The sequence below is a fragment of the Mizuhopecten yessoensis genome, unplaced genomic scaffold (genome assembly GCF_002113885.1).
Source record: "Mizuhopecten yessoensis strain PY_sf001 unplaced genomic scaffold, ASM211388v2 scaffold10891, whole genome shotgun sequence".
Taxonomy (NCBI): Eukaryota; Metazoa; Mollusca; class Bivalvia; order Pectinida; family Pectinidae; genus Mizuhopecten; species Mizuhopecten yessoensis.
In genome coordinates this window covers 277,027-297,922 of record NW_018408773.1, presented here as the reverse complement: position 1 = coordinate 297,922, position 20,896 = coordinate 277,027, and the positions used below count along the sequence as shown (strand labels likewise).

At 34.9% G+C, this 20,896-nt stretch overlaps 1 protein-coding gene across 4 annotated transcripts in view; it reads right to left on the bottom strand.

The window, feature by feature from the left end:
* LOC110463365 (ceramide synthase 2-like) overlaps positions 1 to 20,896 on the bottom strand; it is an 85,125-nt gene that overhangs the window by 17,100 nt on the left and 47,129 nt on the right. For 3 of the 4 annotated variants that reach the window (XM_021517891.1, XM_021517893.1, XM_021517894.1), the window contains 5 exons: positions 20,419 to 20,476; positions 19,773 to 19,823; positions 19,438 to 19,530; positions 17,272 to 17,400; positions 16,092 to 16,198 (listed from right to left, as the gene is read on the bottom strand). In XM_021517891.1, coding sequence (XP_021373566.1) covers positions 16,092 to 16,198; positions 17,272 to 17,400; positions 19,438 to 19,530; positions 19,773 to 19,823; positions 20,419 to 20,476 — 438 coding nt within the window. Of the gene's footprint in view, positions 1 to 3,430; positions 3,591 to 16,091; positions 16,199 to 17,271; positions 17,401 to 19,437; positions 19,531 to 19,772; positions 19,824 to 20,418; positions 20,477 to 20,896 lie in introns of all 4 variants that reach the window. The other variant, XM_021517892.1, reaches the window with a different exon arrangement.

The window sequence follows — 20,896 nt, the reverse complement described above, 5'->3', positions numbered from 1 at the left end:
GGTAAACAGAGAGTTAGCTTACCATTGTACAAGGGGAGACATTATGAGGGTAAACAGTGAGTAAGGTTACCATTCTACAAGGCAAGACATTATGGGGTAAACAGTTAGCTTACCATTCTACAAGGAGAGGCATTATGGCGGTAAACAATGAGTAAGCTTACCATTCTACAAGGCCAGACATTATGGGGGTAAACAGTGAGTTAGCTTACCATTCATCAAGAGGAGACATTATGGGGGTAAACAGTGAGTTAGCTTACCATTCTACAAGGCCAGACATTATGGGGGTAAACAGTGAGTTAGCTTAACATTCTACAAGGCCAGACATTATTTGGGTAAGCAGACAGTGAGTAAGCTTATCATTCATCAAGGGGAGACATTATGGGGGTAAACAGTGAGTAAGCTTACCATTCTACAAGGCCAGACATTATTTGGGCAAGCAGACAGTGAGTAAGCTTATCATTCATCAAGGGGAGACATTATGGGGGTAAACAGTTCGTAAGCTTATCATTCTACAAGGCCAGACATTATTTGGGTAAGTAGACAGAGAGTATGCGTTTGCTAGAGAAGTGAGAATGAAGAGTGTGCACAAGCATCCATTACCTAGCGTGAAGGGGAAGCAACCTCTTAGTCGTATCAAAGGACACAGTTTACCACAGATTTTACACTCTGTATCAGAACAGATATCATCTATATCATCCAGTAACTGTAGCTTAAGTTCACTCTCACTAAAACTTTGAAATGTTTTATTTTTCACTGCAAAGCAAAGCCAAGACTTTTAACATAGCACTAATTATCAGAGACAAATAGAGCTGGAGTACAAAGGGAGATTACTCCGACTGTTATACAGAGAAGAATAGATGTTCATATACAGGTACAAAGAGAGATAACTCCCACAGAAAAGGATTGTCAGAAACTGATCATGACAGGACAGCATTGTAGAAAAGAAAAGCAATGAGATTTGGTGAGTAGTTGGTGTTAACGGACTTTAAAGGAAAATCACTGACCAATGTAATTCCACCAGTTCCTGATACATTCAGGCTTACAGAGGGACAGACAGCAAGAGTCATATATAGCATTTTACCATTCTTTCAGAGAAAAGCAAAAAACTTACAACTGCATACCTTTCTAGTTTCCACAAAATAAATGATTGCCTAAAACACATATGGACAATAACCTAAGTAAGAATATAATTGAACTAACCTCTTTTCTTTCTTGGAGGCATCCCAGCTATCAGATGACAAAGAGCCCTAAGGGGGAGATAACTTCTATTCTTTCTTGGAGGCGTCCCAGCTATCAGATGACAAAGAGCCCTAAGGGGAGATAACTTCTATTCTTTCTTCGAGGCATCCCAGCTATCAGATGACAAAGAGCCCTAAGGGGGTGATAACTTCTTTTCTTTCTTCGAGGCGTCCCAGCTATCAGATGACAAAGGGCCCTAAGGGGGAGATAACTTCTATTCTTTCTTCGAGGCGTCCCAGCTATCAGATGATGATGTTAAAAACATGAAATTCTAATGCACACTGCAATTCTAGCCAACCATCAGACAGATTTGACATGCAGCATGACAAGTATGTTAATCTTTTATCCACATTGTAGAAGTAGTTCTGGGATTGACCCGTTTACCAGTATACTGCATTTACCAGCACAATGAAATATTGCACTTCAATATGAGATTCAATGCTTACTTGATAAATGTTCAGAAATTAATATAACTAGTTTTCCTTTACTCTAGAAGAAGCATTCCCTGAGAACTTAATTGACATGTTTACTTTCATTTCTATAAGACATGCCGCATAAATCCACCACTATCAATTGTATTTGCTACGTCGAAATCAAAAAAGTTTTCTAAAATCTATGAAGTAGAATAATGAAACTTTTGAATGATTGTTTGGTTTTGTTTAAAGAAAAAAGTATCACCTATGCAAGAAAAAATGTTGGAAAAATGGAAATGGAAGATGGGTGTCTCCCTGTTTTTACACAAATGAATCATGCATGCAATTACTACACAGCTGTTGTCAGTATAATGTAACTGGACGGAGTGTCATCGCACCGTGTCCCGGGTATGTCATTTCAGGATGATGACCCTTTAAAGTGGCCCAAGCATCCTTTTTGGCATGTTAGGCAACATAAAGTTAAACCTTGTTAGGGAAACGCGTCAGCCTTAAAAATCGATTCTGGAATTTATCTGAAGAATATATGCTATATTATACATACCATGACTTGCGTTAGATGTATCCCCCTTAAGGACGTATGCCACCTTACACATGATTTGGGCCTGATCCTGATCTACATGTGTTACAAACTAATTCAAACTACCTGGGTGTTCAATCCTTTAATTGTTACTGCCACACTTATAATTAACCAATTTGCCATTCATTAAATATATTTCCTTGTGCAGAACTCTTTTGTTATGGAGGTAGCTAAGAGTAAGTTAACATTTAACCTTAGTTACAATACTTATTTCATTGATCCTGAAAGCATTTCATTTCATTCAAGAAGCCATATTTTCTAAACTAACAAGGTTTCACTCCTCCTTTAATTATTCTGCTTTTGACTGAAACTATCCAGCGAAAACAGCAAGAAAGCTCATGCTTGCATTTTTATCTCAAGCTAAGTGTTTTAACCTTTACCTGTCATCTGACCTTTGATCAGTATGAACATTGTTCGAGCGAACATAACACAAAACAATTTTAGCATAACTAAAATTCCATGTCAACTCGATATTTTGGAGAGATTGGGTTTGTATTCTGTAAATTTTAAAACTGAATCGATACATATCAGGGATGGTTAATACGGTTATGATACAACAGGTCTTGTAACAAGATACAACAAAGAAAAGGGAACATGAAAAAAAGAAACCTAGAAGAGAAAAGGCAACAACGACCATGCAGAAAATCTAAACATACATCTCAAATCAGACAGAGGATATGACTATCAGTCCAGATGTCAGCCGGATGTTTCTTCCATTTACAGAGATTAATAGGTAATGCAAGTATGTAAGGACAGTGAATACATGGACGATTTATTGATATTCATAGTCAGTTGAGCTAGATGGGGAGAAAATTTCGATGCAAGAAACAGATAAAGACGTGAACAAGAAATCTTCACTTTGGCTTTGTGCGAGTTACTTAACCCTGTCTCCTAAAATGTTAAATAAATAAGTATTATTTTGAAAAGCATATATGGTTGATTCGTTTCTTTTTTCCCTCAACATTTATCGAAAACAGCCAGGCCAGTGTATCACTTTGGACATAAAATGATAAAAAGTTGATTTGAAAATATCAAATGCATAAAAACACCAAATTTAGGCATTCCTTAATTGATATATAATTATTTAAAAAAAATAAATAAAAAAAAATTAGAATAGAATTGCGTAAACTGTGTACTCCATGCCACTAAGAGGTTTTCCCAACAAACCAATAAATTTTACCTTTCGATTTTTGTACCACCCAAAAAATAAGACGCGGATTATCAGCACTGTCCATACACAATGCAGAGTTTGCAAGGAGATCAAGAGAATGTTGTAGGTATAGTACACAGGCCCGAATCCGACGATCGGGTGGGCATAGAATAGTGTACTCAGTATGATCCTGCAAAAACAAAAACACCGGGCAAAGATCAGGGCTAATTGTCAAAACTAAAAACAGGAACAAACTTCAGGGGCTCGGATGCAAACATACAATATCGTAAATATGAACCACACTATCATCTGAGATAAATTGATACGGTACCCAAATTGATACACTATCAAAAAGGTGCATCGCAAAAATGCTTTGAAATTAATTCTGTATAATTACACTTTGTAAAAATGTTCATAGCTATCATTATTTCTACAAATTGTTCTGTAGTTTGTGACACTTTTCAAAACTTTTGAAATAAATATGTAAGATGATCGAACAGAAATTATGTGGACAAAATCAATATAATTTTTTTTATGAGTGTTTGGATGGCATTAATGTAGTTTTATCTTACTTTGAAAGAAATCAATGCATTTTGTTGCGATTTGTACCCTTTTCAAGAGATACAAAGAACATTAACATCTAGTTTATCAATTTGGGTACTCCCACAGTCACACTAGATACAAACAAGGAGCTCACTTCACAAAAGTACTATCATAAAACCAACTCTTTTTAAAAACATCAAACAGAAGCCCAGACGACCTGTATTGCTCATCATGATATTAGCAGTTATCAGTTTCCCCAATGTTGGATCTGCCTCTCAGCATCCACGGATGCGATTCCCTCCCTTTATGCAATAGTTGTTTTTAGAAAAGTTAACTGATGTGTGATTAAACGTTCAGGAGGAATTTTAAGCCCAGCCCCCAGGAGAGCTACATTCTTCAATCACATAACAAGCAACTCCCAGGTCAAAAGTCCAAGAATGTGTTATCAGATTTATATATATGTTTATGGTTATAGGGAAGGGATTGTAACTGTTTATATGTTATGAACCAGGGACAAATTCAGTAGGATGGGGCCTAATTCCTAACCTAATCCAGTAAGCATGAGTGTGTGCCTCTTCATGCCCAGCAAGCAATTTTTTATTTATAGGGTGTGGATAACAATTGTTTCCATATTATAGCCCTGGGACTAAGTCACCAAGGGCAGGTCAATACCACTGGGATTTATTCTGGTAGTATGATTATATTAACCTCCTCATACCCTGCAATTATATATAATATATGATCATGGAGTGGGGATTTCAACTGTTTCAATGACCATACTTATTCAGAATCCACCCAGCTGTTCTGGACTAGTAGAATTTTAAAGAAAAAGTTGACTGACACACACTATGCCATGGCATAAGCTCACATGGCCCTTCTAGGCCAGGAAAACTATCAACAAGTGTGTGATTGATTTTCTGATGTATGATGTGGCTGCATAAGATACTAACTATCTCTATTCATATGATAGTGGCTCATTGAACTTTGTTTGCAATATTGGCCTCTTATAACTAACTTAGGTTTGTACATTTGTTAAGGATGTAACCCATACAAGAGTATCTATCTTTTTGAATAAAGATTGTTCTCTGAACTGTTGCTACATGCTTCCTTTTGTGTAAAGTTAGTGTTCCCAATACTCTATATTTCTGAGTAAGTATGTGTTTCCAACCCACTTGCTATTGTTTCAAGTTTGTGTTCCCTAAACTCTTCATTTTTGTGTAAAGTTTGTGTTCCCTACAATCTTTTTTGTGTGTAAAGTTTGTGTTCCCTACAATCTTTTTTTGTGTGTAAAGTTTGCATCCACTACAATCTGTCAATGTGTTAAGTTTGTGCTCCCTAAAATCTTTCATTTTTTTGTGAAGTTTGCGTTCTCTATTAACTTTCGTTTTTGTAAAAAAAAATCTCTACAACCTTCTTTTTTTGTAAAGGTTGAGCTCCAAACTATTTTGGACATAAATGTTTAATTTCTCTATCAAAAGATTTTAATGTGTTTTTTTTTATATAATATGTCTGGTAATTTTTTATGTGTGATTGTTTTTTTAATAACTAAGTTAATAATTTTTACTATCTGTGACACTTTATGGAAAATGAAATTGTAGAATAGTCGTGCTGTGTGTAAATGCTGTTTTAAATGAAGATCTTCAAGAACTGTGTGACATTATAGTTGTGGATGGTAAGGTACATTAAAGTCATACTCATCAGTGTTAACACATTAACATCTATCTTGTACACAACAACCAATCATAAATTAAAATGATGCCGATTATCATGCAACATATCACAAACAGACACACACATTTCAGCATAGTATAAATTATCTCCCCTCTCGTCTAATTTAATTAAAAATAAATAAAAAATTAAGGCATTAATCAAATCTTGTATTGAAATATCTAAGCAAACTAAAACAGAATTTTTAATAATATTTCAAACAAAAATTCTTAAAATATTTATGTTCACATATAACTATGGAAGACTTCAACCAATTTTAAATGAAAACATTTTCAATCAGCTGAAAACGTTTCACCAGGAGTTGAAGAACATCACAGATAAACACAACATCTAATGTTTGTCTTCAAAGCATAATACTGACCAGCACAAAAACAGAATCATTAAAGGCACACTGTCCACACAAAACCATTACGGCTATAAATAACACAACAAGATCCATGTTTCTGTGTACAGGATACTCTCAGGGGCCGACAGAAGTAATAGTTCTAATTATACAGGTTTACTATCATTACAACAAAGTGTTGTGGGTTTTTTTTTAAGAAATAAAATGGAAAAATGTTGAATATTTTTCAATTGAAGAACAGAGATAAAATACTAGATTGGGAAATGATTATGTTTTCCTCAAAATAAGAAAGACTGTTGCCAACAGCATTTAATAAATAAACTCAATTCAAATATACAATGAAGTTTATATGTCAGGATGAGAAATAACTTATAGATTTTATGTTCAAAGTCTGACAGAAAGAGATAGAATTTACACGTTGTTATATTTAAAGACTGACAGAATGAGAAATAATTTACAAATATTTTTTTCTGAATCCTGTACTTATGTATTGTATGTATGACATGAAAAAAATGAAATAAAATATGGTTTAAACTAATTAACAAGTTGTTATATTTAAAGTCTGACAGATGTATTTACTCAAGAACCACAGGAGATATACTAAGTAGCCAGACAGGAAAAAATAATCCGCTGTTTTAATTTCACCAGAAAATGCAGGTAAATATAACTAAAAGGAAGACGCTTTTTTTAACTTAACATATCAAGAAAATCATAAACAACGGGTGAATGGTCCATTACTGGGCAAATTGGTTTAGCAAAACTTTGGTGGCACAAAATATGAGTTTACAGTATTTTCATCATACTGAACTACTTCCTGGTTTGTTATTTACTGTGAAAAATCATTTAAATCTGAAAGTTGATTTTTTTTAAAAAATATTTTCAAAAGTTGTAATTTTATCTATCGGATGGTACAAGGTCCATTGCTATTACAGAAATTTTGTTACAAAATATTTTGAATAATAATATATTCTTCAAAATAAAAATGAAAAATTTCAAATACCTGAGGTTTATGAGAAAAATCATTCAGAAAAGTACTTTCAAGTTTAACAAAAACAATCAATATACCTAGATATAAATACGAAGTATAATTAAATGTACTTATCTTAGGAACAGTCCTGAATTAGGTGTGCATGGCTACTTCAAACAGGATAATATGTTAGTGGAAAACCAATAGTTAGTATTGCTGCTCAGTGTCAATGTAAAACCTTTAAAGACTTAATCTAGGGTATGTTTAAGGGTTAACTTTTGGATGTAAATTGCTGGAATTTCTGAGGTTTTTCAATTGGCCAATTTAAAAGCTGGGTCCAAAAGAGTTAAACTGCAATTTACCTTTCCTTTAAGTTCAATAAGGAAATGTCATAATGCGAACTTTGTATTACATATCAACTCATAACTTTCTCAAACTTGTACCAACAGGAACAAAACAATTTCAAGTGTGGTGTGGGCTGGGTATTGATCTTGTGATACTATTATCAAAACGAGCCATTGGAAACTCTGACCCAGAACAGACAGAACATCTATACAACTTCCAACATACACACTATCACACACATGGAGGCACAAAAGGGGATCACATGGTGTGCTGGAGTAAAGCTGCTACCACCCTGTCCTCAGACTAGATAGGGCATTACACAAATGTTATATAGTAATTATGACAAATCTATTCTGTGCAGGTACAAAAATATACTGTAGAGCATCTCAATACAAACATTAACTTGAACAGAAAATGGTAAACATTTGATCTGTAGGTGAAGGTTTGACCTCATAAAGGCAAATATCCAACTCTCTACCTGTTGGTTCGACCACACAATGGTAGACATTTCATCTGTACATGTAGGTTTGACCATGTAATGGTAGACATTCGATCTGTAGACTACCCGACGGTTTGACTCCTAGTGCTAGACACTCAATTCTCTGTCTGTAGGTTCGACCACACAATGGTAGACATCTACTACATGCCTATTTAAGAAACGTTTGAGGAAACCAAAGTTTGACAATGCAACAAAACGGTAAACATTCACCATGGATGTATAAGAACTCAAATTTATAAACAAGACCGTCTGACCTGAACAGAAAAGATACCCATGCACTGTGATCACCAGTCACAGTTTACATGTTGCCATAGCGACGATAAAAACAAAGTATTTTCTATCATCAAGCATAATAGACATCCATCCTTTATTTCACCAGAGTATCATAAAAAACAACACACATGTCCCTCCATATCACCACTAAATACAACACACATGTCCCTCTATATCACCATAAAATACAACACACATGTCCCTCCATATCACCATTAAATACAACACAATTAATAAAGCTTTGCCAGTAAAATCGTCACACACAAACACCCAAAGTAAAAAATGACATCACCTGCCAAATATCTCCCCATACACATTTACATATCCTGATATTGACGCGTGTTTTAAATTTACCATATCAAACTCACATGACTATTTGGGAATAAGAATGCATTCTATCCTTTTAATTTTAATTGAATTACCTAATCTAGTTCTACTGCAGAAAACTGTTACCCAGTACTTCATGTTAATCACATAGTTAATTGCAGCACCAAAATTAATGGTGTTATTTTATCCATCATGAAATAACACTGAAACCTGCCCTCACGGAAATGTAATCCTTATGGGAAATGTGTAAAACTTGTCCTCACAGAAATAGTATTGAGATACAGAAACTCTTATAGAAAATGTGTCTGCCCTAATGGTGATGCTATATATCTTATCTGATAGTATCATGATCACACTATCCTCCTGGGAACACTACACGGTAAATAATACAGTACTGTCATGGTGTTAACACTATCCTTCTGGAAACACTACACGGTAAATAATAAAGTAATGTCATGGTGTTAACACTATCCTCCTGGGAACAATAAACGGTAAATAATACAGTACTGTCATGGTGTTAACACTATCCTCCTGGGAACACTACACGGTAAATAATACAGTACTATCATGGTATTAACACTATCCTCCTGGGAACACTACACGGTAAATAATACAGTACTGTCATGGTGTTAACACTATCCCCTTGGGAACACTACACGGTAAATAATACAGTACTGTCATGGTGTTAACACTATCCTCCTGGGAACACTACAAGGTAAATAGTACAGTACTGTCATGGTGTTAACACTATCAACCTGGGAACACTACCCGGTAAATAATAAAGTAATGTCATGGTGTTAACACTATCCCCCTGGGAACACTACACGGTAAATAATACAGTACTGTCATGGTGTTAACACTATCCTCCTGGGAACACTACACGGTAAATAATACAGTACTGTCATGGTGTTAACACTATCCTCCTGGGAACACTACACGGTAAGTAATACAGTACTGTCATGGTGTTAACACTATCCTCCTGGGAACACTACACGGTAAGTAATACAGTACTGTCATGGTGTTAACACTATCCTCCTGGGAACACTACACGGTAAGTAATACAGTACTGTCATGGTGTTAACACTATCCTCCTGGGAACACTACACGGTAAGTAATACAGTACTGTCATGGTGTTAACACTATCCTCCTGGGAACACTACACGGTAAGTAATACAGTACTGTCATGGTGTTAACACTATCCTCCTGGGAACACTACACGGTAAGTAATACAGTACTGTCATGGTGTTAACACTATCCTCCTGGGAACACTACACGGTAAGTAATACAGTACTGTCATGGTGTTAACACTATCCTCCTGGGAACACTACACGGTAAGTAATACAGTACTGTCATGGTGTTAACACTATCCTCCTGGGAACACTACACGGTAAGTAATACAGTACTGTCATGGTGTTAACACTATCCTCCTGGGAACACTACACGGTAAGTAATACAGTACTGTCATGGTGTTAACACTATCCTCCTGGGAACACTACACGGTAAGTAATACAGTACTGTCATGGTGTTAACACTATCCTCCTGGGAACACTACACGGTAAGTAATACAGTACTGTCATGGTGTTAACACTATCCTCCTGGGAACACTACACGGTAAGTAATACAGTACTGTCATGGTGTTAACACTATCCTCCTGGGAACACTACACGGTAAGTAATACAGTACTGTCATGGTGTTAACACTATCCTCCTGGGAACACTACACGGTAAGTAATACAGTACTGTCATGGTGTTAACACTATCCTCCTGGGAACACTACACGGTAAGTAATACAGTACTGTCATGGTGTTAACACTATCCTCCTGGGAACACTACACGGTAAGTAATACAGTACTGTCATGGTGTTAACACTATCCTCCTGGGAACACTACACGGTAAGTAATACAGTACTGTCATGGTGTTAACACTATCCTCCTGGGAACACTACACGGTAAGTAATACAGTACTGTCATGGTGTTAACACTATCTTCCTGGGAACACTACACGGTAAATAATACAGTACTGTCATGGTGTTAAAACTATCCTCCTGGGAACACTACATGGTAAATAATACAGTTCTGTCATGGTGTTAACACTTTAACACTATCCCCCTGGGAACACTACACGGTAAGTAATACAGTACTGTCATGGTGTTAACACTATCCTCCTGGGAACACTACATGGTAAATAATACAGTTCTGTCATGGTGTTAACACTATCCTCCTGGAAACACTACACGGTAAATAATACAGTACTGTCATGGTGTTAACACTATCCTCCTAGAAACACTACACGGTAAATAATACAGTACTGTCATGGTGTTAACGGTGTATAATGGACTTGATGTTTTCCTATTCCTCCTCATGTTAATGTGGTGATGCTTGCCCTCTTGGTTAAAGTATTAAAGCTAAGCCCACTGTAAAATAGTAAACAAATAAAACAAACACCACCCCTCACCTTGAAGGCAAAGCAATGTTTATCAGAGATTCGATGAACAGTGTGCCTCAAATGTCTTCTGTTAAACAAAAGTGAACAAAACACACCAACCCAACCCAACTCAAAACTCAAAACTCATAACTTAATATACCAAGACAACAGATTTCACAAGTCACATGCAATCTATACCAATAATCATACTTAATTTTCCAACCAAAACAGGTCTGATATTGCGTTATTACTTGACAATACCTTTATGAAGTGCTTACTACTGTGATAATGAGCTCTTTAAGACGACTGTCTTTATCTATACAAATGTATTCATACACACTACACAACACAAATCTAGGGAAATATGCAAAATACGCAACACAATGGTTGGGATTGAACAGTCTTATTTCTGACTTGGAATCAATTTCAGTTTTTATATTCCTTATCAATGTAAAAGCATGAAACACATTAATTTCTTTGCTTTCTGATCAATTAAAAAAAATGTATTTCTAATCTGACTATTGGTAGGGACGTCCATGACATGCAGGGTAGCTTTGCCCCAGCTTTGTTACAACACACACATCTCACATGCTACTACAGGCCGAGTTAGTGTATATAAATGGGGTAAGTAGTAAAGCGAGGATAACAAACACTCAAGCACAATAGCTCATTCTACACCACTAAAGCACATACACAGACAATGATACGATGATGCTATATAATGTTAACACAGGCAGACAGAGTTGATCATGATCAAACATCAAACGTGGTGGATATATGTGATAAAACATTGTCACTATATAGCTGGCATCTCTAAAGAAATCCAGTGTAATATCAATCAGTCCAAATCAATTGTGGTTCAAACGCATTTATTATTGCATTCACAGCCTAATGAATGCATTTATTATTGTATTCGAAGCCTTATGAATGTATTCATTATTGCATTCATAGCCTAATGAATGAATGCAAATATTGCGCATAATAATAGTCCCCCAGTGAATGCGCTATATATAAGATATATATAAATGCATAAGTATATACAGAATTATATATAAATGCTTTAAATCTATGTTTAATTATATACAAATGCATGAAATTTATATGTATTTATATATAAATGCATTAAATCTATGTTTAATTATATACAAATGCATGAAATTTATATGTATTTATATATAAATGCATGAAAAAGCTTCTTTCTCTTACAATGCAGTACTACTATACAGATCAATGCTACGAAATACGTGGAGTCTAAGATCTGTACATTGAACAAGAGTTACACAAAGAGAGCCCAATGTGTGATAATGTACACAATCTGCATGCTAAGGACTAACAGACACTAAAAAGGACTCAAGGTAGAGTGCAGACTTTTGTATCAACACACATATATGCATATTTCATCTTCAACAAAAGTGTATATATATATGATTTTATTGCAGTAAGCAAGTGATTATATGATTAAACGCCACTGCGGTGAATTGTCACTTAAACAAAAATAACTGTCAGTATCATAAGAAAATGTCACTAAAGAAATATCTAACTGCAGTATTTAAATGTCACTCAAAATGATGAAATCTCCAGGCAGGGGTTATGTTAGATGTCACATAACATGATCTAACTGTAATAGCCTGACAAATATACAGGATACAACTCCTAGTGGGCAAATATCATACAGGATACAACTCCTATAAGGCAAATATCATATGTGATACAACTCCTAGTGGGCAAATATCATACATGATACAACTCCTAGTGGGGCAAATATCATACATGATACAACTCCTAGTGGGGCAAATATCATACATGATACAACTCCTAGTGGGGCAAATATCATACATGATCCAACTCCTAGTGGGGCAATTATCATGCATGATCCAACTCCTAGTGGGGAAATATCATACATGATCCAACTCCTAGTGGGCAAATATCATACATGATACAACTCCTAGTGGGGCAAATATCATACATGATCAAACTCCTAGTGGGACAAATATCATACATGATCCAACTCCTAGTGGGGAAATAATATCATACATGATCCAACTCCTAGTGGGCAAATACCATACATGATCCAACTCCTAGTGGGGCAAATATCATACATGATCCAACTTCTAATGGGGCAAATATCATACATGTTCCAACTCCTAGTGGGGAAATATCATACATGATCCAACTCCTAATGGGGCAAATATCATACATGTTCCAATTCCTAGTGGGGAAAAAATATCATACATGATCCAACTCCTAGTGGGGCAAAGATCATACATGTTCCAATTCCTAGTGGGGAAAAAATATCATACATGATCCAACTCCTAGTGGGGCAAAGATCATACATGTTCCAATTCCTAGTGGGGAAAAAATATCATACATGATCCAACTCCTAGTGGGCAAATATCATACATGATACAACTCCTAGTGGGGCAAATATCATACATGATACAACTCCTAGTGGGGCAAATATCATACATGATACAACTCCTAGTGGGGCAAATATCATACATGATCAAACTCCTAGTGGGACAAATATCATACATGATCCAACTCCTAGTGGGGCAATTATCATACATAATCCAACTCTTAGTCAGAAAATATCATACATGATCCAACTCCTAGTGGGGCAAAGATCATACATGTTCCAATTCCTAGTGGGGAAAAAATATCATACATGATCCAACTCCTAGTGGGGCAAATATCATACATGATCCAACTCCTAGTGGGGCAATTATCATACATAATCCAACTCTTAGTCAGAAAATATCATACATGATCCAACTCCTAGTGGGGCAAATATCATACATGATCCAACTCCTAGAGGGCAAATATCATACATGATCCAACTCCTAGTGGGAAAATATCGTACATGATCCAACTCCTAGTGGGGCAATTAGCATACATGATCCAACTCCTAGTGGGGCAAATATCATACATGATCCAACTCCTAGAGGGCAAATATCATACATGATCCAACTCCTAGTGGGAAAATATCGTACATGATCCAACTCCTAGTGGGGCAATTAGCATACATGATACTAATCCTTATGGGGCAAATATACATGATACAACTCCTAATGGGGCAAATATACATGATAGAAATCCTAATGAGTTCTAGAGGGGGCTGTCAATTATATTCAATTCAATACTAGTCTATACCGACTCTTAACAGGACGTTAATAATTCGTGGAGTTTATATTCTGTGCACTAACATAGCCAAACTAAAGCCTCTACATAACCACCATAAACATCTACAAATACAAGGAAATAATGTCCTTCAAATACTGTAAACTTAAGCTACAGTGCACTGTCATAACCCAATTGATCTTCTAGTAGGATAAAAACATGCAGTTTACCAATCTAAATCTTTATACCACTTAATGGTACCGCTACCTATTGCAGACATTACCTTTTTTCATGAATATTTTTTTTTTATCTTTAAACCAAACAACTAAAACTTTTATTTTTTTTGCAGATATTTTTGTTAACTTTGTGGATTGATTGATGTTCTTGACATTAAATATGAAAACAATTCCTCAATTTTGGGTTTGGCTGAATGAAGCAAGAAATCGAATGACAAGAATGTAAGCCTTACTCATTGCATAAGCTAACCTCAAAAGTGATCACAAATTGCTTGAACTTTCATTCCAGGATCAGTGTAGGGTTTGAAAAGGATTTAGGCTTCTATGTAAGAGGAGATAATCTACATGCTATAAATATCACAGCAAACATTTGTGTTAGTGTGATGTACACAGGGATAGGTCAGGTCCGTTGGGATAGGAACACATGTCCTAATTAACCCACAATCAAGTGGACAGAACTAAGTTTATAATAACGACATTATTACGTAACGTAAATGTTCAAAAAGTTCCAGTAGCTTCATGTTTGTTAATTTGATTCAGTGATCTTGTATCAAACCAACTTTGGGTGTTTTCAGTCAGTGAAACTAGTTTCTTATTATTATTAATTCAGAACCTGTACCTAGATAAGTTAAAAACAAATTTAAAAACACCAACACATTTTTTTTTATATTCTAAGGTCATGATATATCTTTCATGCTTAAAAAGAAAAACATGCTGCTATTATTAACGGTATTGGACTATCCAAAAATTTGATCTCTTCCAGGTTTTAAATGAAATTATTTGATTAAAAAACATGAACATGCCAAATTATGACAAAACGTAAGGTCTAAAATTAATACTGGCACTATTCTAGCAGTTTAAATTACTTTGAAGCAATTAACGAGTGAATTAAGAGACTGGAGTAAAGTTGGCTGTGGATTTATTTACGAACAGCAATGCGCCATTCTCTGTCCTGGTAATGCTGTACGGGGTTGATCTACCTCACCATAAGGTATTTATTGTAGAAGTCTTTAACAAGAAAGATGGTACTTGATTTGCATATGTCATAAATAGGATGGTTAAACTGATAATTGATAATCATCAGTGAATTTTTGTAGCAAAAGTTAAGAAACAAAATATAGAGTCGACATTCTCAGTCAAGGGAAGACTAATAACGTAGATAAATTAAATTCTGTACACGGAGGAGTAGAAGGATAGGGACAGATCTCTCAACACAAACTTACAGCATGACAGTGTGCCTTCCATGATATCACAGATGAAATATTTACCCACAGTTATCTCCCTTACGTTACTAAAATATTTTCTTTCCTGCAGTTTTTTGTAATATAACCCCATGAAGGTAAAACTATGCACTTTTATTAACATTTAAAGCTAAGTATCTTGTGGTGGGTAAATATTTCATCTGTATGTTTATAAATGTTTAAGATTTAATTCATAATCAATACATGTTATCATAATTCATAATAACTGAAATTTAATACATAATCACTAAAGGAGAAATATAAATATAAATAATTAAACAAATAATTGTATATAAGTAATAATCAAACTTCATAATAATGACACACACACAGGAATAATTATATTTGAATTATAACTTTACATAATGATACATAGATGGTAATATTTAATATTCATATACGTAAAGTGTAGTAATCATATTACCTACTATATGATTCTTTAAATATTGATTGAATTTTTTTTTCCAGTTGAATAGTTAATCAGTGAAATGATCCTATAATGAGGAACATACAATTGAATCAGGTGGCAGCGATCTACATTACATGCTAAACCATCTACTAATTATGGCACATTCTCACTCACTGAATCAAAGCTCACATTCCATGTTATTATGATATAGTCGCCATGCACGAAGTTTAAAGTACCTACCTAACTGGGAATATGACAAGTCTGGTGACAAACCAAACTATACCAAAGATGGCAAACAGCACATCACACAGACGCTGAGCCTTCAGGTACTTTGCCATTTTAGCTGCCTACAAAACCAAAAACATTAATGTCATATTGTAAGAAAATCTGAATCAATTCTGTTTTTTGACCAAAGATATGACGTGAAGTTGGGTGAAATGAAATATAACATTACAGAAGATTGGAAATAATCCACTATCTAGTTGTCCCACTTTCCAGCCACCACTTATCTAGTTGTCCCACTATCCAGCCACCACTTATCCAGTTGTCCCACTATCCAGCCACCACTTATCAAGTTGTCCCACTATCCAGCCACCACTTATCTGGTTGTCCCACTATCCAGCCACCACTTATCCAGTTGTCCCCCTATCCAGCCAACACTTATATGGTTGTCCCACTATCCAGCCACAACTAATCTGGTTGTCCCAATATCAAGCCACCATTAATGTGGATGTATTACTATCCAGTCACCACTAATCTGGATATTCCACTTTTCTGTACCCACTAAACTAGATGTCCCTCTAGTCAGCCACCACTAATCTGGTTGTTCCAGTATCTAGCCACCACTAATCTGGTTGTTCCAGGATCTAGCCACCACTAATCTGGTTGCCCCACTATCTAGCCATCACTATTCTGGTTGTTCCACTATCTAGCGTCCACTAATCTGGTTGTTCCACTAACTAGCCACCACTAATCTGGTTGTTCCAGTATCCAGTCACCACTAATCTGTTTATCAGCCTATCAAGCGACCAATATCCAGAGAGTGTTTAATTGAACAGATTTATTACAAAATTGCACCAGTAATCAGCCAGTCTTAGAAACTAGACTTTATTAAAGGCATTAAAATGTCTGAACATCTACTGGGAATAAAGGTGGCCAACTTAGGATGAAGGGGGTTTGGTTTCTGCGGTGTCACAGTATTGCAAATCTCTTTTGTCTTGTCACAAAGAATATCTAAGAATAAGAATTTATTTTCTGAACGCTGTATTTGACACTGGGTCAATGTGACACTGATTAAATACCACTTTCAGGACAATATTCTTAGTTTTAGATAACACAAGGCTAATAATGTACCACATTACTTTATCATTTTGCATAGTAATACTTGAACAAATGCTGTGATTGGCTGTTGCTTAGATACCTCCATCCAGAAGTCGACTGCATCATGAATGACCAATACCAAGGTGCCGACGCGGACAAAGTTTCCGCACCAGGAAAAGCACAGCAGGAGCATGGTGGCTACATGGTGTGTGAACATCTCCCAGAAATCCTGAAACCATACATTCTCATTAATTTTTATGTTAAATTTCAAATTAAATTTCATTATAAATAGTCATTATGAAACCACATGAAATGCTCACACTTAAAATTATTTTTGTATAATTTGAAAACATTTTTTTGAAGAAATATAAATTCAAGTTGATTGTGTACAAATTTAACGGCAATAGTTGATTTTTTTCAGGGAAAGATCATCGATTTGAAAGGCAATATTGTCTCCAGATTCTTTGTACATAAAGCTTGAACATTTAAGAAATATTCTTGATAAACTATTCATTAAAAAAAAGAGTAGAACTGTGTATTGCTGAGTTGATATGATATCTTGATAAACTATTCATAAAAACATAGAGTAAATCTGTGTATTGCCGAGTTGATACGATATCTTGATAAACTATTCATAAAAACATAGAGTAAATCTGTGTATTGCCGAGTTGATACGATATCTTGATAAACTATTCATAAAAACATAGAGTAGATCTGTGTATTGCCGAGTTGATATGATATCTTGATAAACTATTCATAAAAACATAGAGTAGAACTGTGTATTGCCGAGTTGATATGATATCTTGATAAACTATTCATAAAAACATAGAGTAAATCTGTGTATTGCCGAGTTGATACGATATCTTGATAAACTATTCATAAAAACATAGAGTAAATCTGTGTATTGCCGAGTTGATACGATATCTTGATAAACTATTCATAAAAACATAGAGTAAATCTGTGTATTGCCGAGTTGATACGATATCTTGATAAACTATTCATAAAAACATAGAGTAAATCTGTGTATTGCCGAGTTGATACGATATCTTGATAAACTATTCATAAAAACATAGAGTAAATCTGTGTATTGCCGAGTTGATACGATATCTTGATAAACTATTCATAAAAACATAGAGTAAATCTGTGTATTGCCGAGTTGATACGATATCTTGATAAACTATTCATAAAAACATAGAGTAAATCTGTGTATTGCCGAGTTGATATGATATCTTGATAAACTATTCATAAAAACATAGAGTAAATCTGTGTATTGCCGAGTTGATACGATATCTTGATAAACTATTCATAAAAACATAGAGTAAATCTGTGTATTGCCGAGTTGATACGATATCTTGATAAACTATTCATAAAAACATAGAGTAAATCTGTGTATTGCCGAGTTGATACGATATCTTGATAAACTATTCATAAAAACATAGAGTAAATCTGTGTATTGCCGAGTTGATACGATATCTTGATAAACTATTCATAAAAACATAGAGTAAATCTGTGTATTGCCGAGTTGATACGATATCTTGATAAACTATTCATAAAAACATAGAGTAAATCTGTGTATTGCCGAGTTGATACGATATCTTGATAAACTATTCATAAAAACATAGAGTAAATCTGTGTATTGCCGAGTTGATACGATATCTTGATAAACTATTCATAAAAACATAGAGTAAATCTGTGTATTGCCGAGTTGATACGATATCTTGATAAACTATTCATAAAAACATAGAGTAGAACTGTGTATTGCCGAGTTGATACGATATCTTGATAAACTATTCATAAAAACATAGAGTAGATCAGTGTATTGCTGAGTTGATATGATATTATTATGAAGTAAGAAAATGCGGTAATTACAATACACAACATTGTGCATAAGATGCTCAGACACTAGGTTATGATCATGATTCATTATACAGAAATTAAAGCTAGAACACATCATATACACATATTGTAACAAAGTTTGTGCAAAACTGCAATTTCTTTCGCATGAATGTTAAGAAAGATCATTAAAAACCATTCTTTGAAATCTTGTCAGGAATATTAAGCTAACTTATACTGCATGAAGTTTCACTTTCACTAATAAAATATTTCATTTGATTGAGAGAACACTGTACTCAGGTTTGTCAGTTTGAAGCCAGTCTATTCATTGTTATTTAAGAAATAACCAATATAAAGAAAAAACCCAAAGACCATTGATTGTCTAATGTTTTCCAAATTTTGAATAGGGCAAAATACAACAGCAAAAACTTACTTTTCGTCTGACGTCTATAAACTGTGAAAACATCAAAGAGGAGTAGAATCCTATTTCTATCATGTAGTACCAAAATATGGCTGGTGGGATGTGCTGCAACGACAAAAAATCTACATCAATACTGTAAGTAGGTCAGGCATTTAATTACATAACGATCACTTCTACAGATTTAAATGTCATGTTAATGAACTGTTTCAGGGTAAAAACCTGACTTATTTGTAAATATTAACAAAAAGGAACTTTCTCATGGTTAAAGCTGGACCGGCCTGCAAATTTCAATAATTTTTTCTTTAATATTCTTACTGTTTGTACACTTATTCGTCCAGATTACTTACATGATGAGGGTAGCCAACCCAGCAATGTGTAGAATCTACAAACCATGGTTTCTGAAATGTACATGAGAAAATACATTAAAACAAGAAATGTTGGCCACCATTTCATTTTTCATCTTTTTGTCACTCAACCAGAAATGACTATCCTAGGTTTCCTTAAAGAAGGGAACTGAATGGGACGGCAAAATCAACTCTGGGTAGAAAATATTATCCCATAGGCTAAATTCAGATGGAACTAAAATATACAAGTTTATAGTATATATATATACCATAAGTATGATGTTAGTGTCCAATATAAAGATACAATACTCCAATGTATTTTCAGTGTTTTACTTAGGCTATTTAAACAGCTGGTTGATTTTCAAAAGTAGCCAATTTACTGTTGACAGGTTATAATATATAAATTAAGGGTTCATTTTACAGCATATAGGGCATTACAAACGCAATTGGATATGAACATATCCTATAGAGCATGTTAAATTCTATAATAGTAAACCCTTTAACTCTAAAAATTGTCTACAAATAGAGATTGATACTGATGGTATAAAAAGCATGACCTTCACACACATAACATGTGATCCGACCCCTACCTACAGTATACACACTAATAACAAGGTGAGGCTATGTCTGATGATTGGCTATTACTTACATCCCATAGGACCACCACACCATACACAAACACGGAGAAGTAGAAGGTAAATCTCCATCTGTAAAATACAAAATTAGCATATAAATTATTTATTGACAGTCAGGCATTGTGACAAAACATGTCAAAGTTAAGGGTACCACAGCATCAGACATAAACATAACAAAGAGTTCCGCTCCGAGTTTATCAGACTTGGAGTATTCTCCCTTCTATAAAGAAGAGTTCCGCTCGGAGTTTATCAGACTTGGAGTATTGTCCCTTCTATAGAGAAGAGTTCTGCTCGGAGTTTATCAGACTTGGAGTATTCTCCCTTCTATAAAGAAGAGTTCCGCTCCGAGTTTATCAGACTTGGAGTATTCTCCCTTCTATAAAGAAGAGTTCCACTCAGAGTTTATCAGACTTGGAGTATTCTCCCTTCTATAAAGAAGAGTTCCGCTCCGAGTTTATCAGACTTGGAGTATTCTCCCTTCTATAAAGAAGA